The sequence below is a fragment of the Pseudorca crassidens genome, chromosome 4 (assembly GCF_039906515.1).
Source record: "Pseudorca crassidens isolate mPseCra1 chromosome 4, mPseCra1.hap1, whole genome shotgun sequence".
In the NCBI taxonomy this organism is placed as follows: domain Eukaryota; kingdom Metazoa; phylum Chordata; class Mammalia; order Artiodactyla; family Delphinidae; genus Pseudorca; species Pseudorca crassidens.
The window spans coordinates 3543591-3567041 of NC_090299.1; the positions used below are offsets into that span (position 1 = coordinate 3543591).

General features: G+C 45.9%; 1 protein-coding gene across 3 annotated transcripts in view; it reads left to right on the forward strand.

Moving 5' to 3' along the window:
• AFAP1 (actin filament associated protein 1) overlaps positions 1–23451 on the forward strand; it is a 153234-nt gene that overhangs the window by 38996 nt on the left and 90787 nt on the right. For 2 of the 3 annotated variants that reach the window (XM_067735023.1, XM_067735021.1), the window contains exons 2-3: positions 17181–17309; positions 20449–20546. In XM_067735023.1, coding sequence (XP_067591124.1) covers positions 17183–17309; positions 20449–20546 — 225 coding nt within the window. In that variant the 5' untranslated portion in view covers positions 17181–17182. Of the gene's footprint in view, positions 1–15473; positions 15683–17180; positions 17310–20448; positions 20547–23451 lie in introns of all 3 variants that reach the window. The other variant, XM_067735022.1, reaches the window with a different exon arrangement.

Genomic DNA, 23451 nt, shown 5'->3' on the forward strand with positions numbered 1-23451 from the left:
TGGGACCCTCCCGGACCGGGGCACAAACCCGCGTCCCCTGCACCGACAGGCGGACTCTCAACCACTGCGCCACCAGGGAAGCCCCAAGAGAGTGGGGTTTTTAATTGAAGCAAAGATTATTGAGCTGGTAGTTGCTAAAACTGCTAATATTTTTGAGAGAGAGACGTTGTTAACGAGATGTCAGTCTGTTATATATTGGTTCTGTGTCCTTAGGTAAGTTATTTATCCTTCGTGAGAGTTTTGTCTTCTACGAAATGACAGTATCTACCCTGCAGATTAGATTGTTATTAAGTTTTTTTAATGACTTGTTTGGAAGAGCAGTTCTCCTTAGGTTTATTGGTGGTTTGTGAAATATACAAGGGACGGTAGATTTGGTTTCTCTGGGGCAGGAGCAGCTATAGTTTATTGAGCGCTTACTATGTGCTGTGAATGCTCTATATTAGGCAAGCTATTTAAAAAAGAAACAAACAAAAAAGACCCCCAAGACCTGCTGACAAGGCTCTGCTCACCCTCATTTTTTGGAGGGAGGGATGATAATGTCCCCGTGTGCGCAAGGCCGCACCCAGGCAGTGGCGGAGCACAATCTCACCCCAGTCCCTTCAGCACCAGAGTCCGTGCCCTCTCGCTGCACGGGGACCACACTGTCCCCCCAGTTCAGTGGATCCCTCCTGGATCACGTGCATTCTCTGGGCGCCGCGGCTCCAAACCCTGAAAGCTCTTGTGAGACCACCCGCCTTCCTTAATTGGCTTCCATTAGCACATGGACATATGTCACCCAGACGAGGGTGCCCACTCCCTCCCCATCCGCACATCACGGTGCCGGGCCCCATCTGCCAGGGGAGCAGGGGCCGGGAGACAGACGGCCGTCCTGCCGCCTCCCTGGGGGTGAGCCCGGCAGCCCCTCCTTCCCCTCCAGTTTGAGCCTCCTTCTGTACCTGCTGTCAGGAGCCCTGGAGGCTTGCCCTCTTCTGCTGTCAGAGAGACCAGGATGGAAGAGGAGCCTGGGGCCTCAGCGTCTCATGCTGGCATGAGGTGGGAACCAGATTAATTCAGAAGCCCAACTTCAGGCTTGTCCATTGGAGGCCTGTCACGTAAGGGGGCCGTGAAGGAAAGGATGATGGACCAGATTTCCATAAGGAGTGGAAACAGCTACGGAGGCTGGTGGATTCAAACACAGATCATCCTCTGTCTCCCTGTGATGCAGAGTCAGCGTTAATAGCAGGAAAACGACTGCACTTGGGCAGTGCACTGGGCCTCTCATTTCCAACTGGCATCCCTGTTTTCTAGCTTTTACTAGGCTTGCCTTAAAATACAGTTCTTCCCCCCGCCCATTTAATGTATGCTTTATTGGTTGTAAATATTGGTACATATTGAATTTTTAAAATTACTGCACCATGATTTTTTAAAATGAGTTTTTTCTTGTCCCTCTTATTGGACCCGTCACAAGTTGACTAAGCGCTTCAATTATGCTGTGTTCCTATCAGGAGAAGCCCCCTAAAATACAACGCTTACCTGTCCCCGAGCTTGCACTGTAAGCTTCTAGTTGCTTCCGCAGTGTTGGAAGTGTTTCCAGGGCCTTGGATTTCAGGTGTTCCTTTCCGGAGTTTATCTCCCTGAATACCCAGGTCAGAGGTGAACAGACTTTTCCTATAAAGGGTCACATTGTAAATGTTTGGGCTTTAGGTCGCTGTTGCCTCCACTTTACTGTGCTCTCCTGGCGGGAAAGCAGCCTTAGACAGTACATAAATGAAGCGGCGTGGATGTGCCCCAGTGAAACCGTATTTACAGAAATAGGCTTCCGGCCAGATTGGGCAGTTTCCCCTCCACCCCGCACCTTGCATGAGGCTGAGGCTAAGCTTACGCACACATTGAAGCCTGGTATCCAGGCATCTTAGATCCGGTTGAGCCTGACCGTTTGGAGAACGTCACCCAGATGCAAGCACGTCCCTGGGGGGTGGTTCTCTGTGGAGCTCTCTCCTCTCCTGCCTGCTCTGCTGGTGCTTTGGATGGGGGTTCTCTTGAGGCCTCTGGTGCTCGCGGAGGCTGTGGCGGGAGGGTGAGTGAGGCAGCAATGTTTCCGTTGTCTCTTTCAGGAGCGTTGTTGCTCTCCGTGTCTGCATTGGACACGCCCTTTCCTGGGTGCGTCAGACTCAGCGTGGCTTAGGGCCTGGCTTCTCTAAGTGGGACCCGGGGACTGGGAGCTCCTGAGAAATGCAGGCTCTCAGGCCCCACCCCAGACCTGCTGAGTCGGCACCTGCACTTTCACCAGTCCGCTCGGTGAGCTGCAGCCCATGAAAGTTTGAGAAGCGCCTGTTTACAGTATTCCCGCCTTGAGGACGGAAAGGAAGCACTGAAAAAGACCCTTTCGTCTTCAGCTTTTTAGCATTGAAAGTGTAGTCAACTGTAGAGCTGTGAAGGCAGCCTTACGTCTTTTCAGACATCCTATAAGTGTCATAATTGTCTGTTCTTCTCCTGAACGGAAAGGGATGTCATGGCCCACTGGTGGCGTGGTGTAAAAATTCTAGACTCCTTAAAGGACCCCCCTCGCAGCATGACCTGGGCAGATCCCTCCACCTCTCTGGGCCTGAGTGTCTCCTGCGTGGTGCACGACCGTCAGGACAGGCCGATGTGTAAAGCTCCTATTGGTTGCAGGTATTCTGTTTTATCTTTTACAGGCGGTGTGCTTTGATCCTTCTCCTGCCCCCGCCATCTCGGGGAGATTTGGAGATTTCCGTCCCCTGTTCTCATATATGCCCCCCTCCTCCCTTCCCACTTTTGACTGATGCTCTGCAATTTCAGCACAGCTGGCAGGGGTCAAGGGTGAGATCTAAGATGGGCTGTAATTGTAGAGCTTCAGAATTGCTGAAAGGAAAGGCCAGCATGCCGAGGCGTCGCCATTTCCGTTGGTCGTTATGACATAGTTCTGGGGAGTTGCAGGCGATTGAGGCTTGCTCACTGGGAAGGTCTAAAGTCTTGGAGGTATCGTCAGCATCCAGGAAGCCTCTGCCTCGACTTCATCCACCAGATCCAAAGGTCTAGCTTCAGATGACTTAATTAGGGCGGGCTTTTTGATTCAAACAAAGTAGTGGCTGCAGAGATGCTATAATCCAGTTGGAAGTGTGAAGTGATGGCGTTTTATAGGAAATACCTATTGCCTCAGTTATGGGAAACACGATATCTTACAGCTGGCAGGGCATCCCAATGACCCTGGACCCCCCTCCCCTCTCCCCTCAGGGAGTGCAGAGCCCTGTGAGCAGCCTTCTCACCCTGGAACCTCTTGCGGCTCCTTCCTCCACAAAGCCCGCTGTCCCAGTGGTCACTCTGGACATCTGCAGAGCCTTAGGTGTTCCGACTGGGCAGCTGGTGGCCGCAGCGCAGGCGGGCAGGGCAGTCTTTCATTCTGAGCAGAGGGGCCTCCGTGTCTTTTTAAATGACGCTTCTCCATTTAGAGGTGGTGCCAGGGCCCCTTTTGTGCCCAAGGGCTTGAATTAGCACCGTCCCCAGGGGCTTTAGGGGCAGGGCGGTGTTATAGGAAGCGCACTGTCGGAGCGTGTGCCGTCAGCTGGGCTGGGGCCTGGAAGTCCCTGTTCCTCCCTGAGCTTCCAGGACTACATCTGTGAACCCAGAGTGTTAGGTAAGGAGCCCTTGTCGTGTCGGGAGAATTCAGCCAGTAGGATGGCAGACGCTTAGCAAATGCTTCAGCCCCTCGCTGCCTCTGTGTGAAATGGATCACAGGAGGGATGCGTGCGGGGGGTGCAGGGCTGGGGGCTGGGAAGCGTCTCCCTCCCTGCTCACCTGGCCTGGGTTTCGCTTCCTCGCCGGGTCTTTGGGGATCCAGGGGTGGCACGTGGCCTGTCTCCCTGCCTGGTGGAGAGGGACCGTGAACTCACGTAGCCAGACGTCTCCCCTCCACCTGCCCAGCAGAGAGGCTTGCACTGCAACAGGGTCTTGTCACCTCTGGAAGGAGATAGAACTGGTTGGGGTGAAATTTGTTCCTTCCTCCCGGGGTGTGGGCTGCGTTCATCCACCTCACGGGTAACACGATCGTAAAGCCTGTTGTTTCAACGAGACCATGTTTGTACGTCCAGCCTTCCTTTCCTTCGCGCTTTGTTTGTATTCCTTCTTCTGATGAGAAGGAAAACTCATTCATGAATAAAGATACAATGCAACTTTATGGTAACGAAGAGAACTCAGCTCATTAGAGCTTTCCGAGTTTCTGCCTAAGATTAGGAACCCCGCTTTCTTCCTTGTAAACGCAGAATTAGCTCTCCATGTACTGAGCCAGTCCAGTGCTCTTACGCCCTGTTTATTGCTGTTGTGTGGCAGAATCTTTTCTTAAAGTTCCATTTACCTAGATTTTCTTACAATTCCATTTATCCAGCATTATCAGATGAAATATGCAGTGTCTTCTGTTTAATTTTACTTCACCTTCACTAGTTAGGTTTTTTTTTTTCCCTCTGACCCTTAATTCCCACCTCGAATGTGCTTACCTTCAGCCCAGGGTCTCCGTCCATGGAGACACAGGAACGTGTCCATCACCCGCTCAGACCAAGGCAGCCACTGACCTGCTTTCTGTTAGTGCAGATTAGTTTTGCTGGCTCTAGAATTTCATAAAAATGGGATCATGCAAGTATGCCTTTTGTGTGTCTAGCTTCTTTCTCTTAGATTCTTTTTTGAGATTCCTCTGAGTTATGCATTGGGTAGTTTGTTTCTTTTTATTGCTAAGAAATATTCCATTGTATGAATCCTTTGTAATCTGTTACCGGTATGTCTGTTACTGGCTGTTTAGGTTTTGTGCAGTTTTTGGCTGTGATGAGTAAAGCTGCGAATGTTTTTGTGTGGACACGTGCAGTAATTTCTCCTGGGTAGATACCTGGCGGGGGAATTACTGGATCACATAGTAAACGTCCATTTAACTTTATAAGAAACTGCTAATTTTCCTAAAGTTGTACCTCGTGGACCCCCAGCAGGAGAGTGAGGCTTGACACGAGCAGTCCTTCCAGTTCCCGCCGTTCTGGTGGATGTATAGGGGTGCCTTGTGGTTTAAATTTGCACTAACCTGATGACTAATGATGTTAGCGTCTTCTTACGTGCGTCTTGGCCATCTGTGTCTTTGTGTGTGAAATGTATTTAGCTCCTTTGCCTGATTCTTTAGGCAAAGAATTAGGTTGTTTATCTGTAAACATTCTCAGAATTGCGAGTATGTGTCGATATAGCTGCTCTGTCAGCCACGTGCATTGCAAATACGATTTCTCTTAACGATTTCTCTCAAAAAGTCCAATTTATTAATTATTTTCTTTTAAAATGTGAGTATTTTTGGTGTCCTGAGAAATCTCGGCCCACTCCAAAGTCATAAATAATTTCTCCTATGTTTTCTGCTAGACATTTGAAGTTTTACTTCTTATGTTTAGGTTTCTGGTCCATTGGAGTTCACTTTTGTGTATGGTGTGATGCACGGGGTGAGCTCAGTTTTTCCCACTTTGGGATCCACTCCGTGAGCACTATTTCTTCCAAGACTGTCCTCTCCTGTTGAATTGGCATCTTCGTCAGCAGTCGTTTGGCCGTCTGTGTGGGGATTTCTTTCAGGACTTTGTTCTGTTCCGCTCATCTGTCCTGACGCCGAACCACACTGGTTGGTTATCGTAGGTTGTACTGAGCCTTGAAACTAGGTGATTTGGGGTCTCCAACATTGTTCTTTTTTCTCCCCAGCGTTTGACTATTCTAATTTGTTTCATTTTCATGTATTTTAGAATCAGCGGTCAATGCACTTTTGCAAAAAAAGCTGCTGGGATCTTGACTGGGATTGTGTTGAGTCTATAGATTAATTTGGGGGGAGAATCTCTCAAATCAGTGACTATGGCATCTCTCCTTTTGTTTAGATCTTCACTGTATTTTTTCAACAACGTTTCATGGTTGTCAGTTTATAGACCTCTCACTTATCTTGTTAAATTTATCCTTAAGTATTTCATGTATTTTAATGCTATTATTATAAGTAGTACTGGATTTTCTTTTTCTTTCACTTTTCAGTTGTCCCTCGCTAGTGAGGAGTTTATTGTTTTATAGACAAATTGAAGAATAAGTAGACAGATGAGGGGCATTCCCGCTCCACTGAGTTGGTCTGGGAAGGCTTTGCAGAAGAGGTGGCATTTGGTTGCACCTACAGAAATCTCGGCTGGTAGAGAAGGTGAGTGCCAGGGCGAGGGTGTTTCAGAAAAGCGCGCGCTAAGGTCAGGCGGGAACACGAGGAATGTTCTGAAAATGAGTGGTAGCTGGATCAGGCCACACCAAAGCACGAAAGGTGGAATATGGCAGGTGATGAGTTTCTAAGGACATTGGGGCCAGATTGACAAGAGGTTTATTGCTGGACAAGGTTAAAACTTTATTCAGCGGGTGCTTGGGAGCCCTTGTGTGTTTATGAGCCCAGGAGATAAGCCATTCTTTTTTTTTTTTCATTTATTTATAAAAAATCATAGTGAATATATGTAACGAAATTTACCATTTTAACCATCTTGAAATATATAGTTCAGTGGCGTTAAGTATGTCCATGTTGTTGTGAGCCCATCACTACCATCCATCTCCAGGACCTTTCCATCTTACCCAAACTGAAACTCCGCACCCACTCAACAGTAACTCCCCATTCCCCCTCCCCCAGCCCCTGGCATCCACCATCCTACTTTCTGTGTCCAGGAGTTTGACTACTCTGGGGGCCTCATGTAAGTGGAATCCTACAGTATTTGTCCTTTTGTAACTGGCTTATTAACTTAGCATTATGTCCTCAAGTTTCCCCCCTGTTGTAACATGTGTCAGAAGTTCCTTCCGTTTTAAGGCTGAATCGTATTTCATTGTCTGGATAAAACACATTTCATTTGCTCATTCATCTACTGATGGACACTCGTGTTGCTTCTCCCTTTTGGCTGTCGTGCATACAGAGCCGTTGTTTAAAGCAGGGGACCTCCGACATGAAGTAGCGATTTGGAGCCGGAAACTTGGACACAGAATTGGTGGGAGCTTTTCCACAGTTGCCGTCATAATTTCTGGCTGTTTTTATTTGCATACTGTTTGTCTCTCTGATGTGAATATAAGATCATGTTTGTCTTGCTTAACATTGAATACCCCGCAATTATGCCCTCAGGTATTTTTGCGAGTGTTTTTTAGTAAATATTTTAAATATCTTACAATAAATAGAGCATCCATTTGCATTTTTCTTTTCCATCCTCCTATTGCTGTCATTCTCCATATCCTTTTTTTTTAAACATCTTTATGGGAGTATATTGCTTTACAATGGTGTGTTCGTTTCTGCTGTATAACAGAATGAATCCGCTATACATATACACATATCCCCATCTCTCCATATCCTTTTGACGGAGTGTGCCTATTCCTTCTCAAGCCCTTGACTGCACCAGTCCATCCTTAGTGCCGCTGCCAGGATACGTCATCTTTTCAGGGATAGAGCTCCATCAGCGGCACTTTTCCTGACAACCCGTGACTCTGTCTTTCATAGGATAATGGTTCTGTGAGTCCAGATGTTTATCTGCTACTCTAGATCGTGAACCCTTGTGTGTCAGAGACTTGCCTTTGAAGACATTGAGTACAGTGTCTTAAACAAGCTCACGTTTAACAACTTGTTACTAAATTAACTTGAACCGATGTAAGAGGAATGAAAATATTTGCTCTTGATATCTTATTTAAAACTATTGTCAGCAACCAGCTTGGTTTTCGTCAAGTCTTCTTTTTATTTATTTATTTATTAACATCTTTATTGGAGTATAATTGCTTTACAGTGGTATGTTAGTTTCTGTGTCAAGTCTTCTTATAGCAGCCTAGGAATCAGGCTTCATGTATTAGGAAATCTGGTTCCTGTGGTGTTGTCAGGTTACACAGATTATTATGATTAATAAAGAACGTGTCCAGATCTAGGTTTTGTCTTTTACTTTCTACAAAACAATAGCACGATCTTTCTGCTAAGGCTTGCATCATCCATCCCTCTATTAGTCTGACCTTTGAGAATCATGATAATTTCCAGAAAGAATTTGTTCTGTGGGTTTTTATACCAGTGCCTTTGGGGACCTCTTGCTGGCTGCGTATAACCCAGAAGGGAGGAGTCTCAGGACTCAGAACGTACGTGTACGCACCTACCCTTTTAAAGGCACAGACTTTCCCTTAGGATATTGATAAAGCTTTTAAAGATTCAGAGTCAGTGCTGCAAGGAAGCTGTGTTTGTCCTAAGTCCTGTTCAGAAACCTGACAAGGAGAGAAGAGACCTTATTTACTTTCTCTTTGCAGATTCAGATTAAACTAGCCTTGATCGAATGTCCCTGAACTCAGGGGCTTTTATTCACAGTGGCTTCTGGATTCTCCGCTGCAGTCTTGCTGACACAGGACTGTTATTATCCCCAAGTTACAGACAAGGGCCCCAGGAGTCAAAGAAGCTTAGTGGTTTGTGCTCCAAGTCATCTGGTCACTCCAACAGCGGTCGTCTAGAGCTTGAAGGAATTTTAGATGTAGTCTAGCCGAGGGAAACTTTCCAGCCAGACGGCATCTACAGCTGTGCGGCTTTTCGGAGATTTCTCAGATCAGCTTTTAGGCAGCCCACTTGGATTATCTGCGGAGGCTGTGGAAATATTTGGAAGAGTCTGCATGAAGGGTCTTAGCTGCAACCCTGTAAGGGAAAATACGCAAGTGCTTTGCCTGAGTGTTGGCCCCTTGGCCCAGTGCCACGCCAGTCCTGCCCCTAAGCCTCTTCCAAGTGCTCTCCTGCCGTGTCTCTGCAACCTTAGCAGAACAGGGCCCTGACCAGGTGCTGGTCAAACTGAGACCGTGAACTCGTCAGAACCATTCTTTTAACCGCTTTTGATGTGCACGCTCTAAGAACATCCCGGAGACGCAGTTACTAACTGTGAGAGGACGATGCATGGCATTTTCCTCTGCAACTTTCTCCTCAGAACAAACCTCAGGAACTATGTCTATTATGTTTCTGAGATCCAGAAACAAGCAAGTGAATTCATTCACCAAACGCATACTGAGTGTTTGCTGTGTTCGAGCTTCCGTGTCAGGCAGTGTGCTCCGCGTTCTAGGTACAGAGAGAAGTCAAACGTGGTCCCCGACTTCAGCCTGCCTCGTGACGGGTGGAGGGAGGGACAGATTAACCCGTCGTTACAGCATGAGGTGAGAACGGCGATGCAGGTGGCCTAGAGTCTCCAGGGGTAACTAGGTAAGAGGTCGCTGGTAGAAGACGTGCGTGGGGTGTACTGGGGACGAGACGGGGGCCAGACAGGGACGCACAGGGTTAAGGCGCAGCGCAGAGAGCAGCAGTGCGAGCCGAAGTCCAGGGCAAAAGCAAGCCTGGTGTATGTGGGAAACTGAGTCGTTCAGAAGAGCTGCGGGTGGGAGGTGGAAAGCGGCGTCTGGAAAAATAAGCAAGGGCGAGTTAAGATTCCGCTCCAAGGTCAGGAGAAGTCATTGAAAAGAAGAATGAGTGTAGGAGTCAGGGCAAGTTTCTGAGGCGCCTGCAGCGTAGCCCAGCGGTCCTCAGTGAGAGGGATGAGATGGGATTTTATGAAACCAGTTCTCCAGGGTCCTGACCCTGGACCCAGCCTCTGGAGACAGTCAGCATAAGGGGCAGGTGCATGGCAGGCCAGGGATTTTCCATTGGCCCCAGGAGTTTATGGGATGTACTGTCTGTGTGAGTTCTGTGCAGGGCGGGTGGAGGAGATGCAGTCCGTAATTCAGTCCTTATTCTAGGCGCTCAGACTTTTATTTTCTTATAGTCTCATCAGTCAGTCTTGTCTTTTATGTCTGATTTTGAGTCAGAGTTAGAGTTAGAAAATCTTTTCCCATACCAAGGTTACAAAGGAGTTCACCTACTCTTTTTTCTAGGACTGGAATGGTTTCATTTACATTCTCAGGTATCTTTGGTGTTTCTTTCTGGTGTAAGATGTACTTAATTTTATCTTTTTTTTCCCCCCCAAATGGCTACCAGTTGTCCTGACCCCAGTCATCAAGAGGTCCATCTTTTCCCCACTGATTTGAGATACTAGCTTTATCATAGGCTATATTTCTATACGTATTTGGGTCTATATCTGGACTTTCTTTTCTATACTATTGATCCTACTGGGAATTTATGTATTGCTGTAACACCATTTAATGATAGAACCTTTATATTATGTTTTAACAGAGGATATGGCTGGACCCTCTTCATTGTTCTCAGGCATCCCTTATTTTTCCCTATGAACCTTTTAGAATCAATTCGTCTAGTTCGAGACACAAAACAAAACAAAACAAAATTTGTTATATATTTATTGGACTTGCATTAGATTTAGCTGTTACCTCGGAAAGAGTTGCCATCTGTCGGATGTTAAGTTGTTCTGTTCAAAGGCAAGGGGTACTTTCCGTTTGTTCAAGTTTCCTTCTTTGTCTTTCAGGAGTGTTTTAAAATTTTTCTGCTGTAAGTTTTACATGTTTCTTGCTAAATTATTTTAAGTATTTCACTTTTTTAGTTACTTTTTTAAATGGAATTTTCTATTCCATTTATACCTTCTGTTTATTGTTTGGTATAAACATCACGTGCAAAAGCAATAGTTTTTATGTATCCGACTTTATTAACATTTTTTTGGCAGTAGTTTTATCATTGATTCTCTTGGGTTTTCTAGGTATACTTTCACATCAGCTGCACATAGAGATAACTTTATTCTTTTCTATTCTGAAGTTTCTAATTGCATTGGCTAATACTTCCAGTGCAGTGTTAGAAGTGGTGGGGGAAATGGGCTTCCCTGACTTGTTTGCGACCTTACTGGGAATGCCCGCAGTGTTTCCTCATTAAGTAAGATGCAGTTTTTGTTTTATGTTAATGTCTTAGTCTGTTTGGGCTGCTGTAACAAAATACCACAGACAGGGTGGCTTATAGACAGCAGAAGTGCATTTCTCACGGTTCTGGAGGCTGGATGTCCAAGGTCAGGGTGCCAGCGTGGTCCAAGTTCTGTTGAAGGCCCTCTTCTGCAGTCGTTGCAGACGACTGTCTTTTCGTTGTGTCCTCACATGGTAGAAGGGGTGAGAGCGCTTTCTTGGGCCTCTTTTGTAAGGACACTGATCTTGGTCTTGGGGGCTGCACCCTCATGACCTGGTCCCCTCCCAGAGGCCCCCCTCCTGACGCCGTCACACTGGGGGTTGGGATTCAACAGAATGGCAGAGGGGATGCAAGCACTCAGCCTATAACAGTTAGTGCATGTATTTCATCAAACTAAAGAAGTACATATCAGTTCCCATTGTGTTGACTTAAAAAAATCAGGGATGGGTATTGAATTTTCTTGAAGGCTTTTTCATCATTTGTGGATGATGAGAATCATATGATCTTCCTGTTAGATCTATTAATATGGTGAATGTATATTAGTAGATCTTGTGATGTGGAGTCATCCTTGCATTCCTGGAATGAATTTCATTTGGTCATGTGTGCCATTAAGGTAGTGTTGGTTTCTGTTTGCTAATATTTTATTTAGGAGTTTTGCACTTGATATAAGTAAGATTGGTCTTTGGTTTTCTTTTTTGTGCTATCTCTACTAGGTTTAGGCATCATTTTTTTTTTTAAATTTATTTTTGGCTGCTTTGGGTCTTCGTTGCTGCACAGGCTTTCTCTGGTTGTGGCGAGCGGGGGCTACTCTTCATTGCGGTGTGCGGGCTTCTCAGTGCAGTGGCTTCTCTTGTTGCGGAGCACGGGCTCTAGGTGCGCGGGCTTCAGTAGTTGGCGACACGCAGGCTCAGTAGTTGTGGCGCACGGGCGTAGTTGCTCCGCGGCATGTGGGATCTTCCCGGACCAGGGCTCAAACCCGTGTCCCCCGCATTGGCAGGCGGATTCTTAACAACTGCGCCACCAGGGCAGCCCCTAGGCATCATTTTTATACCTACTCCTAAAAAAGAAAGAATTAGAAAATTGTTTATCTGTTTCCATCTTCTGGAACAATTTATGTATTGATAGTAGTCTTGATGTTTAAGGTTTGGTACAATTCCCCTGTAAAACCATCTGGGTCTGGTACTTTTTTTGTGAGGACAATTCTTTGATAACTTTCTTTGCTTTCTCTGTGTAAGCTTTCTGTAATTCGGTAAATAGAGTTTGGTAAATTATATTCTTTTCTACGAAATTGTCTGTTTCACCTAGTTTCAAATGTATTTGCATAGAGTTGTACAGAATAGTCTTTCATGACTTCTCTTAAGGCGGAGGTAGATATTTAAGGACTTGCTAGTTTTAGAAGACAGAAGTCATGGGTCATGTCCACTTGCTGTGTTTGTGGATCCCAAGGCTTAAAGTAAAGTTCTAATAAGATGAGCATATGCTATAATCACGGTAATAGCTACCATTTGTGAAATGCTTGCCTCTGTGTGGATATCAGCTCATTTTAGCCTCATTACAATCCTGAGATACCTAATAACCATCTCATTTTAAGGATGACATAATTTGGGGGAGTTACCCACTCTTCCAGAACAGAAATAGACTCACAGACAGAGAAAACAAACTTATGGTTACCAAAGGGGAAAGGGAGGGGGGAGGGTAAATTAGTAGTTTGGGGATTAAAATGTATACACTACTATATATAAAATAGATAACCAACAAGGACATACTGTATAGCACAGGGAACTATATATAATCTACATTTCCATAAAAAGTTTTAAAAAATGGCCGTAGCCACTCACCAGGCCAGCGTTATCTCAACGTAATCCATGGAGTGATTCTCATGAAACAGTCAAAGCAGGGCCTTTGGAGTCAGAACTGCGTTCAGGTTCGTTCTGTCACGTTCCAGCCGTGTGGCTGTGAGCAAGCATATTATTACCTGGAGAGGCTCAGCCACTTATTTGCTTAGCAACCTTAGGCAACCTCTCCGAGCCTCAGTTTCTTCGCCTGTAAAATGGGGATAAGACCAGCTTCTACCTCCTGGGGTTGTTGGGAACACACATGAACTCATACGTGTAAAGGGACTAGAAGTGTCCCATGCCTGTGATTGCCGTGTAAACATTTGCTTAAAGACAAGCAAACAAACGGGCCGTGGCTTCTAATTCCTCCGTGTAGGGGGCCGATCACGTCTTTGCAGCATTATTGTGAGAATTAAATAAAGTGTCATGTGTAGATGCCTAGGACAATGCCTTTGACACAGCAGATTCTCAGAAAATATTAATTCTCTTACTTTATTAATTTGCTCATCAAAAATCCTTGCATGCTTTCTAGTGGCTTGTCCTGCTAGGCTGCTGTAAGGTACTCGGAGACAAGCAAAGCATAAAGCCTACTCTTAACCAGCTGACTAGCTATATTGAGAAAAGAAAAAAAAATAACACCTTAAGGTCGCTCAGTACCCGGTTATCAGTACAGCTGGTAAGAGACAAAAGAATTCAGTAACTTGGGAGGATTTTTTTGGGGAGGAGCTTGTGGAGGATGTTGAATTAGAGAAGGCTAGGAGAGAGGGGATGTAAGTTTAGGTGTTTGAAGGGCCTGTTGAGGGTAAGATGTGGTTTGTTTAGTCCATGCAGGTCCTGGAAAGGAGGAACTTTTTTAACAACTGCATCTCTCTGATTTGGGGATGTTTTGCTTTCTGAGGTGCAAAGAGCTTTGTTTGACAATCTTTTGGGTGCAGTTTCAGGTGAAAAGAAAACCACACAGTAGCTTAATAAACGATGAAGTGAAAAATCATTAGAAGGATGCAGATACCTCAGGGAATTCAGTGCAGTCCAGGTTCACAGGTACCTGAGAAAAGTCCAGGAAGGTCTCAGGAATCCATCCAGTGCCCTGTCTGTGCGGCGCTTCCTCCCTCTTGCCTCTGAGTATCTGTGCGTGCTCCTGAGGGTGTTAACTTCGTTCTTTCTTCCTCTATTAATGACTTTCCCCTGCTGGCACATACATGCCGAAACGTGGCAGCTCCGTAGCTCCTGAGTTTACTCGTCTTCAGTTCAAGAGATCGCAACTGACTAAGAGTTCCTGTCCCAGGCAGTATATACAGGAAGGAGACTCTGATGGACCAGTTTGGGTTAAGGTGGTCCACTTACGACGTGGGAGCAGGAGGTGGCCTGCAGGGCCCGGTGGTGTAGCTGTAGCTGCCGAGGGTCCAGCTTGTAGCTGAGGGCGCTGCCCTCTGAGGAGCGCGGGCCGGCGGGAAGCTGACTGTGGTTATGATAAACTCGCAGCCCAGAGGGGTCTGCGTGAAATCCCCGACGGGAGCTCTGTAAGGGAAGCTCAGGTTGAAGACGAGATAGGACAGATGCGTGCAGTCCTTGGTCCTCTTCAGATATTTTGACGCTGCTAGGTGAAACCCAGGTGAAGTCCTGCAGGATAAATATGATTTGGCTCCATGCAAGAGAAGCATTTTTGATGAGTATACGAATGGGGATGGAGAATGGGTTCTGGAAGTTTAACATAGACCCATAAGCATTTTTAACGTTTTTGCTTATAGCTTTCAGCAGCCCTTCATTTTTGGACAAGGTTGATTTTGTTTTTATTGTGGTAAAATATACATAGCATAAAATTGACCATTTTAAACCTTTTTGAGTATACAATTCAGTGTCATTAAGTACATTCACATCACCACCATCCGTCACCAGAACTTTTATCGTCCCCAACTGCAACTCTGTCCCTGGCAAACGCTCACTCCCCATTCCCCGCCCTGCCCCAGCACCTGGCACCTGCCGTTCTACTTCCTCTATGAGTTTGGTGACTCTAGGGACCTCACAGAAGTGGAAGCACACAGGATTTGTCCTTCTGTGTCGGGCTTATTTCACTCAGCAGAATGCCCTCAAGGTTCATCCATGGTGTGGCACGTGTCAGGATTTTCTTCCTTTTTGAGACTGAATAATATATCACTGTATGGATGGACCACATTTTATTTATCCATTCACCATCAGTGGACATTTGGGTTGTTTCCACATTGTGTTATTACGAATAACACTAGCAGCCCATCATTTTTAACGTATAGATGAGATTGTTTTCCACTTAGAATCATCGGGAAATTGTTCTCCTAATGAAAAAGACCTTAAAGGCTAACTTAATCCAGCCCCTTCATTTCATAGAAGGGAAATTAGGAGATTGCCCAATTAGGAAAAGTGCACAGCCTCGAACACATCTCGCCTACTCTGAACTCATTTGCAATTTCTCTCCCCACTTGTCTAAAATTATGAGAGCTCTGATAGCTATAAAAGGGTGGCCTCAGTTAAGATCTTGTATTCTGGAGTGTGTTGTAGACGTGTGGAATTGTAAATTTGGGAAGAATTCCATAGACCAGTGGTTCTTGAACTTTTTTGCTTAGGACTTTTTGGCCTCAAAATATATATTGAGGACCCCAAGAGCTTTTATTTATATGGTTATATCTGTAGATGGTTATAATATTAGAATTTAAACCTGACAGATTTTTAAGATATTTATTAATATATTTATGAGAAGTAACTGCATTACGAGATAATTTGTGAAAGAGTGACATTGTTTATATTTCTACCGGTATCTTCAGTATCCGGCTTAACAGAAGAAGCTGGCTTCTCACATCTGTTTCTGCATTCTGATTGTGATGGACCGCTGTTTTGGTGGAAGTACATAAAGACGATCTGGCCTCACAAAGCTATGTACTTGGAAAAGAGAAGAGTATTTTAGTGCCTTTTCAGAAAATGGTGAATATTCTTTGATACTACACTGAAACTCAACACGTGGTAGTTTCTTAAGGTTAGTTGCAACGTGGAATCTGGCGCTGTATCAAAGAACACTTCATTTTCTGTTACATGAAGATATTTCAGCTTATTTTACACATTAGATGGACCTTTACCCAGGTGGGCTTCTATGACATCATGGTTTCCTGAGTTGTGTAGAGCTTCCAACTGTCAACACACTGCTTTATGCACCAGGAGATCAGGTACCTCAGTGTCATTCCTGATCTCATTGGAAAAGTCTCTGTTGAGAAGCTGTCATGTTCCTAGTGGTGGATACACGTGTTCAAAATTCTCTTTTCCCGCGGAAGCTTAAATTGTGTCATTGGCAACAAATGCTGTCATTGTTTACCTGGACGTGATAAGCTTACTTTGTTCATTTTTGAGAAAATGTCGCTCACATACTCAACTCTGAATAATCGCGGTTTGTCTATCATTTCTTCTTTGGTGCTGCATGAAAACAGTGGCTTAGTGTAACTCACAGCTCAGAAGGTTGTACACGTGCTTCTTCTCTAGACGACCGTGGTACTTGAGTCCGCAAGAGAAGTGTTTCATGCGTACTTCCCACCTCACCACACAGCACCTGACAGAGGTGTATCCTCCAGGGTTGAGATCTAATGAAAGCAGTGATTTTTACTGCTTCATCAAAGACACTCTTAAGTGAAAGTAGCATTTTAAAACTTTTATCTATTTACTTATTTTTACTGCTAGTGTGTAAGTGAAGGGTACAGTATAGTATAGTTTGGTGTCACTGCTTTGACTTGCGCTAAGATGCCAGAAGTTTAACCACCCCTTCGTTTGCACCATTAGCGCACGAAAAAGTGAATAATGTCATATATTATGAAAATAGTTTGACCTCGCGGACGCCCTGAAAGGGCGTTGGCATCACTCAGAGGTTCACATCTCGGGGTAAAAATTGCTGACACCAGCCCCATGGTGCAGTCTTACGGGTGTCAGAGGGGAAGTCTGCTGTAATCCCAGAAAGAAAAGACATGATGGAAGTCAGGATCTGAACTTACATCGAGGTCCTCCCCGGCACCCAGCATCATGTGGTAACTGTAAGGCGCTCACAATCTTCCTGGGGAGGGAGCCCGCCCTGCAAAAGCACAGAGTTGGGTGTTGGGTTCCCACGTCCTATAGTAGCTATCTGAAGACTCTGGCATTTTAAACTCCCGTCTCCTTCCTGACACTGAAATTTAATACCATGCAGTTGACAGCAGATGATGCTGTCAGGCTCTTGGGTCGTGACTCCATCTGTTGGCAGTGTGGCTCTGGGGCTTCTCCCAGCCGAACACCTCTGCCTCAGAGCAGAAGTGATGGAGGAGCACATTTGTCTAAAAGATGATGCGTGAATCTTTTAGACGCCCCGGTTTCAGCTAACTTGTGTTTCCTGTTGGAAAACAATATTCAGCCATCAAGCTAAAAACGAAATACTTTGAGTAAAATTTAGCACTCCTGTTTTGACATCTGCAAATTGGTGGGTCTCATAGAACCTTCCCTTTCTCCTTTGTTTTCAGCAATGGAAGAGTTAATCGTTGAACTTCGTCTCTTTCTTGAACTCCTGGACCATGAATATCTAACCTCAACTGTCAGGGAGAAAAAGGCAGTTATCACAGACATCCTGCTGAGGATACAGTCATCCAAAGGTACGTCTCGTTCAAACCTCAAGTCTTTCTTCTTCCAGTCTCTTTTTGCCTCGAAGCCATCTTTAATTCTCATCTTTCCAGAACACATTCATGAATGAATGAATGTGTTCATTCATCAAGTTGTCATCGAAGGCCTTACTACGCGCCAGGTACTGTGCTAGTCTCTGCGCTCAGAAAGATAAAGACCTTAAGGGGTCAGGCTTAAAGTAGGTGTGTTGGGCGGGTCCCTAAGAGCGCCCCAACACTGGGGGATTTGCTAGCAGGACTCAGCATGGAGTTGTACTTTCTCGTGCCCGGGATTCATCACACGGATAGTAAGGATTCAAGAAAAGATCATAAGGGGAAGAGACTCAGGCCAAGCCTGGAGGGGCCCATGTGCAGGCTACTCATGTTCCTTCTCCCACGAGGGTCACACAGATCACAGTCTTCCCTCAGCAACAGAAATGCAGCAGCCTGTGTGCAAGGTTTCTGTTCAGGGAAGCTCACTGGAGACTCAGTGCCCGAGGACTTTACTGGGGGCGGGTCACATAGGCACCCTCCGCCTGGCACGTACCAAAATCCTAGACACCCAGGAAAGCAGGTGTATTAGTCAGGGTTCCCCAGAGAAAGAGAACCAAGAGGATAGAGGGATAGAGATAGAGATAAAGAGGAGATTTGTTGTGGGGATTGGCTTCTGTGATTACAGAGGCTCAGAAGTCCCACAGTCTGCCCTCTGCAAACTCGAGACTGAGGAGAGCCAGTTCTGTAGTTCAGTTCGAGTCCAAAGGCCTGAGCGTCAGGGAGACTGATGGTTCAAGTGCTGGCCAGAGAACTAAGAACGCCAGCGTCCGAGGGCAGGAGAAGATGGGCGACTTGGCTCAAGCAGAGAGAGTGCACCCGCCCTTCCTCGGCCTGTGTGTTCTGTTCAGGTCCTCAACAGGTTGGATGATGTCCACCCACACTGGGGAGGACCATCCCCTTTTGAGTTCTGCAATGCAAATGCTAATCTCTTCCAGAAACATTCTCACAGGTACACCCAGAAATAACGTTCTGCCAGCTCTTTGAGCATCCCTGAGCCTGGTCAGGTTGGCACACAGAATTCGCCATCACAGCAGGTGTTTGGCGTGAGATCATGTTGTTTGCCCAAACAGTCTAGGCAGAGTAGACCAACCTTATCGATTAGGGAATGGTGGGAACACTTCTGAAAGCCACATTCCCAGATGCCAGCCCTGGTAAAGACAGCAGCCTCAGGCCTGCTGTGTTAACTCTTTTGTGCACAGTGGGTAAGACAGAATAGCAGGGAGAGGGCATCAGTGTTAAGAGAGCACCCAAGAGGAGTGTCCAAACCAGTTTAGTGAGAGGGAGAGTGGGGAGGGGGGCGGCGGGGGGCAGTTCTTGGAGGGTGTGGTGTTAGAATCCTGACGGCTGGGTAGGAGATACCTGGATGAGATGAGGTTTATTGTAAACAGCTTCACTGAGATATAATTCACATACCATGCACTTCACCCATCTGAATGTACAATTCGTTGATTTTTAGCCTACGAAGCCATGATTTGACACAGTTAGATTTGCGTTCCAGAAACCTCACCTTGTCAGTCTGGGCAGTGGGTTCAAAGATCTGGCTGCAGATTGAATGAGAGCTATGTGAGGCCCCGGGTGGATGGTGGGACCAATCTCTGAGGGTAGGAGTGCAGGATGAGGACCATGTCTGAGGGGCAGTAGGATAGATAGAGACAGTGACAGAGATAGAGATGAAGATAAAGACGGAGATGAAAGTTCGCTTTGAAATGATGTTGCCGCTTCCCTGCCTGGGCCCTTTCAGTATCTTCCGTTGCCCGTGGCTGAACCCCAGGCCCCTATGACGTGTGGTCACGCCTGTCTGCTGTACAGTCAAAGGGGCTTTGCTTTCTGTCTCTGCCTGTTACCCAGTCTGTGACCTCGAGCAGGTCACTTAATCCCTTCAGCCTCCTCACCTGTAAGAAGGGCGGACAGTAGCACCCACCTCGGAGGGATGCTGTACGGATCGACGAGATCATATAAAACATTTCCAAGCAGGGCCTGACGCACGGCAGACGCTCAGCAGCTATTGGCTGCTATTTCCTCCTGTTGAGTTTACTGGTACAAGGAGCATTTCTTGCGACCTCCTCTCCTCTGCGTACACCTGTTTCCCAGCCAGGAGTTTGGGAACACTGCAGTTTGGGCCTCCTGCCTCCGGCGTTGCCGTTTGCTTTCTCTTGATTTCCCTTCCGCTCTTGCTCTGCCCAATGAGTTTCGACCCCTTTTCTCTCCAGGCTTTGTTCTGGATGTTATTGTCCAATTCATTGATTTGTCTCTTCGGCTCTTTAATTTGCTTAAAACTCAGCCACTGATTGTTTGATGGTAGAGTTTCCATTTGTTCTTTTTCTTTCTTTCTTCTCTTTTTTTTATTGTTTCCAGGCTTCTGCCAAAATTCCAGTCTTGCTGTCGCTTCCGCAGGTCAGGGTCTTTGTCTTTTCCCAGCCTGCAGCGTCGTGCTTGACCCATCATAGGTGGTCATTGTTGAGCAGTTATTTTTCTAGATCTAGAACGGTGAGTCCTTGGCATGTAAATAACACTGTGCCCAGATTAAAGTAGCTTCCTCCTCTTTCCTGCCTTCACTGGTACAGTGCTCGCCACGCACGGTTTCTGAGAGCCTGTTGTGAATATGATGCCCTGAGGGTATGAGCTTATTATCAGCCTTGTCAACGATAAGCGTGTCTGTTACAGCATCGGACCTCAGGAGGGTCCTTGATGCAGATTTACTGATTCCCAGGAAAGCGTCTGCCCCCTTAGCACGTGGGTAAGCGTCTATACTAACCTGAGTGGACGTTCAGGAGAGGCAGCTCGCCTTTGAGAGGCTGCCTGGCATTGGAAAGGATGTCGACTTTGGTGCCTTCTCCGTCATTTCTGCCTGTCCGTGTTCCAATTAAGTACTTCAGCCTTTCGTTCCAGCACAGATCCTTCCCCTGTAGAATGGAGAAGAAGAACACTCACCTCGCAGGATTGTTGTAAAGGACTAGAGAAAATAAAGACGTACCTGCGATGTATTCAGTGTGGGGCCAAGGAGGGGATAGCCGCCAGCAGTTGCCACCTTTCTCTTCCTTCTTCTCCTCATCCAGTTCTGTGGTTTTGGTTGGTACAGGTTTTGAAGTGAAAGATCATGCTGCGAAGCCAGAGACCCCCAACAGCCTGCCGGCCCCTCCCCAGATGCCTCTGCCAGAGATCCCGCAGCCGTGGCTGGTGAGTTCAAGTCCCACCATCACAAGAATCACCAGATGTCTGTGTTACTTTTGGTTCCAGGGGCAGGTGATAAAAGCCCAATTCTGGAAGAAAGGCCACGTGTTGCCCAAGGCACTCCTTTGAGTGTGTGTTTTGGATGCTAGTAATGGCTAAGTGGGAGGCTGCAAATGTACCTTCTCTTGGGAGGCTGATGGCTCTCTGAAAATCGCTGGAGCTACCGGTCCATGGAAATCTGGTGTTAACTTGGATTTTAAAAAACTCAGATGATTTAGCAGGCAAAACAATGACAGCAGAGCCTAGGGACTTGCCCCTCCTTCTGGGTTAACTCTGAATTTGAATACCTTAGCCTGAAACTTTAACGCTCATGCTTCTTCTGGGATTAAATATTCTTTTCTTCCCCCCAAGAAGAAAAATATGTACATGGTCCAGGAATGTGTGTTTTATTTGCTTTTCTGCATTCACAATTGGTTTTGGAGTTCTTTTACTATTTTTGCAATCTGGGGGTACTCACCTATGCCATTCTTCATGGACCATTCGGCTTTTTCTGCCTTTTGCTATTTTCTAATTTGCTTGCTCAGGGAAATTAGGCTTTTATTCAAAATCAGAGCAAAATCAGTTACTTAGCAACTCTCTTCTTAACATTTGCTTTCTCTATGAATCATCTGATTTTCTCTCTACCAGGAAAGGAACTGCAGGAAAGCAGGGCCCCATCTCATTTGTTTCTGTTCTGCCTGGGCCCCAGCACATGGCTGATGTCCAGCGAGGACTCAGTAATTATCATTGTAAAGGAGACAGAAGGAAATCAGTGCTTACTGGGTCCCTGCCACCTGTCACAGATCACGTTTGCTCTTTTTTTCACTTATAATTTCATTTAATCCTTACAACCTGACCTCAGGGAACCCCTAAAATCCCCCTAAACATGTGAATAGTGTGTATTTCCATTTTCCAGAAAAGGAAGTGTGGGTCCAGTGAAGATGTGACTGCTCAAGGGCAGTAGGAAAGGCAAAAATACAGTTTTTTGTAACGTATTCTTTGGATCTCAAATCCAGCCTTTTCTCAGCAATACTATTTGGGGAGGTATGGCAGCAACGCCGATGCCAGCGTGACTCACCGACGGGAGAAGGTTTTCTTAGGAACCTAAGCCTGTTCCCGAGCTGGGCTCTGCGGAGGCCGCGGGGTCCAGGGTGTGGATGGGAGCACGGTTCCTGCGTCCAGGCACCAGCTCTGACACTTCCTGTGTGAGTTCAGACTGCGGCTTTCACGTCTCTGTGCCTGAGACGCCGCATTCTGAAACGAGTGTGATAATAGTGCCCACTTAGTGCGATTCTTGTGGCGATGAAAAGAGTTGATGGGCCTCCAGTGCTTGGAATAGATGCCTTGCGTCTGTTAAGCCCCGTGTGAGAGCCGGCTCTTGCTTTGTGGGGCTGTGCTTCTCAGACTTCCGGGGAGCGTGTTAAAAATGGACATTCTGATATGCTGGTAACGTGAATTATATTTTAGATATATTGAGTTAAAGAAGATGTATTAATAAGACCCATTTCATCCGTTTCTATGGCTACTAGAAAAATTTAAATTACATATGTAGCTTGCTTTATTTTTCTTTTGTTTTATACATTTAATCTTTCCACTGTGGAAAGCATATTGAATATATGATTTTTATATGCTGTTTTTATTTTTTTAACATTATGTATTTTTCCTTTATAAACTTATTTTTAATAATTGTTTTCCTTTTTTAAGAAATTCTTCCTGTTTCTTGTAGAAACTGTGACTCAATTATAGCTCTTTTTCATTGCTCATTTGATGTTTTTAGATTTAATACAGAATCATAGTATTAATCCTGTTTACTGATATATTGTTTGTCTACAAGATAAAGACGAGATGTGAGAAATCGGTGGTTCGTGACGCTCCTGGTCTTCGTGCTCTGGTTTACTTGTATTTTTCTTTCTGAACTGACTTCACGATCTGTCTCAATACGCTGTGTCTCGTACTTCATCAGCACAATGCAGGTTGGGAAAGGTGTTTCAAGACTGAAGGTGAAATGCGGACCTCTCGAAGCAGCCGGAACAGTAGCGGTGGTTATAGGAATGTCGTGGACTGTTCTTTAGTGGCGCATGAAGTGCTACCCAGCCGGCCTGGACTAAAATGCTTGTCTTCGATGCGCCAGGCCGGGGGGAGTGAATCTCAGTTTCAGTGCCAGTTTCAAACAGGTACTCATTGGATGGTCAGCACTTTGTACCATTTTTGACGGTTGAATAGTCAATCCCTTTCCATGGATTTTTCCTCGGATGCAGTTTATTCTTCATCCACTGTTTTCTCTCCCTCTTCTCTCCTTGTCTCCTGCCCATCTTTGGCTGCAGCGTGGCAAACTGCTGTGGTTTTAAGGTGGACGAGAAGCCGTCCTACCAGTGGAGTCGGAACTGGTAGCTGGTTAATTAAAAATGTTGGTTCAAGTGAGGAATTCTAAAAGGGTATCATGTGCTTTAAACATTTCCGATTTAAACCAATCATTTTTGAGTAGGAGTGTGACCAGTGGGTAATTCCTCCCTACTGGTGCCCGACATGGGTGTCAAGAGAGTTTTCCAAACTCAGCCTCTAAGCCAATGCTGTTTCTTGATATAGAACTCCTAAGACCTTGATGTAGGGCCAAGAGCTGCGTCCTCTGAGTGTGGGGCTACGGGTTGTCTTTTCTGCATAATCCGTACCTGTGATACAGGACTAACAATTCCCAGTTTTTGTTTCCTTAAAGTGGAGTTAAATTCCGACACTTGCGAAACGATCTGGTCTTCAGAGTCCCTAGAATTTTACCAGGGCCGCCTTTCGTAGCTGACGTGACCACTCCTAACTGAATAACTGGGTCTTTTCTTTTCTTGCAGCTTGTCTTGACTGAACCTTCCTAAGGCATCTC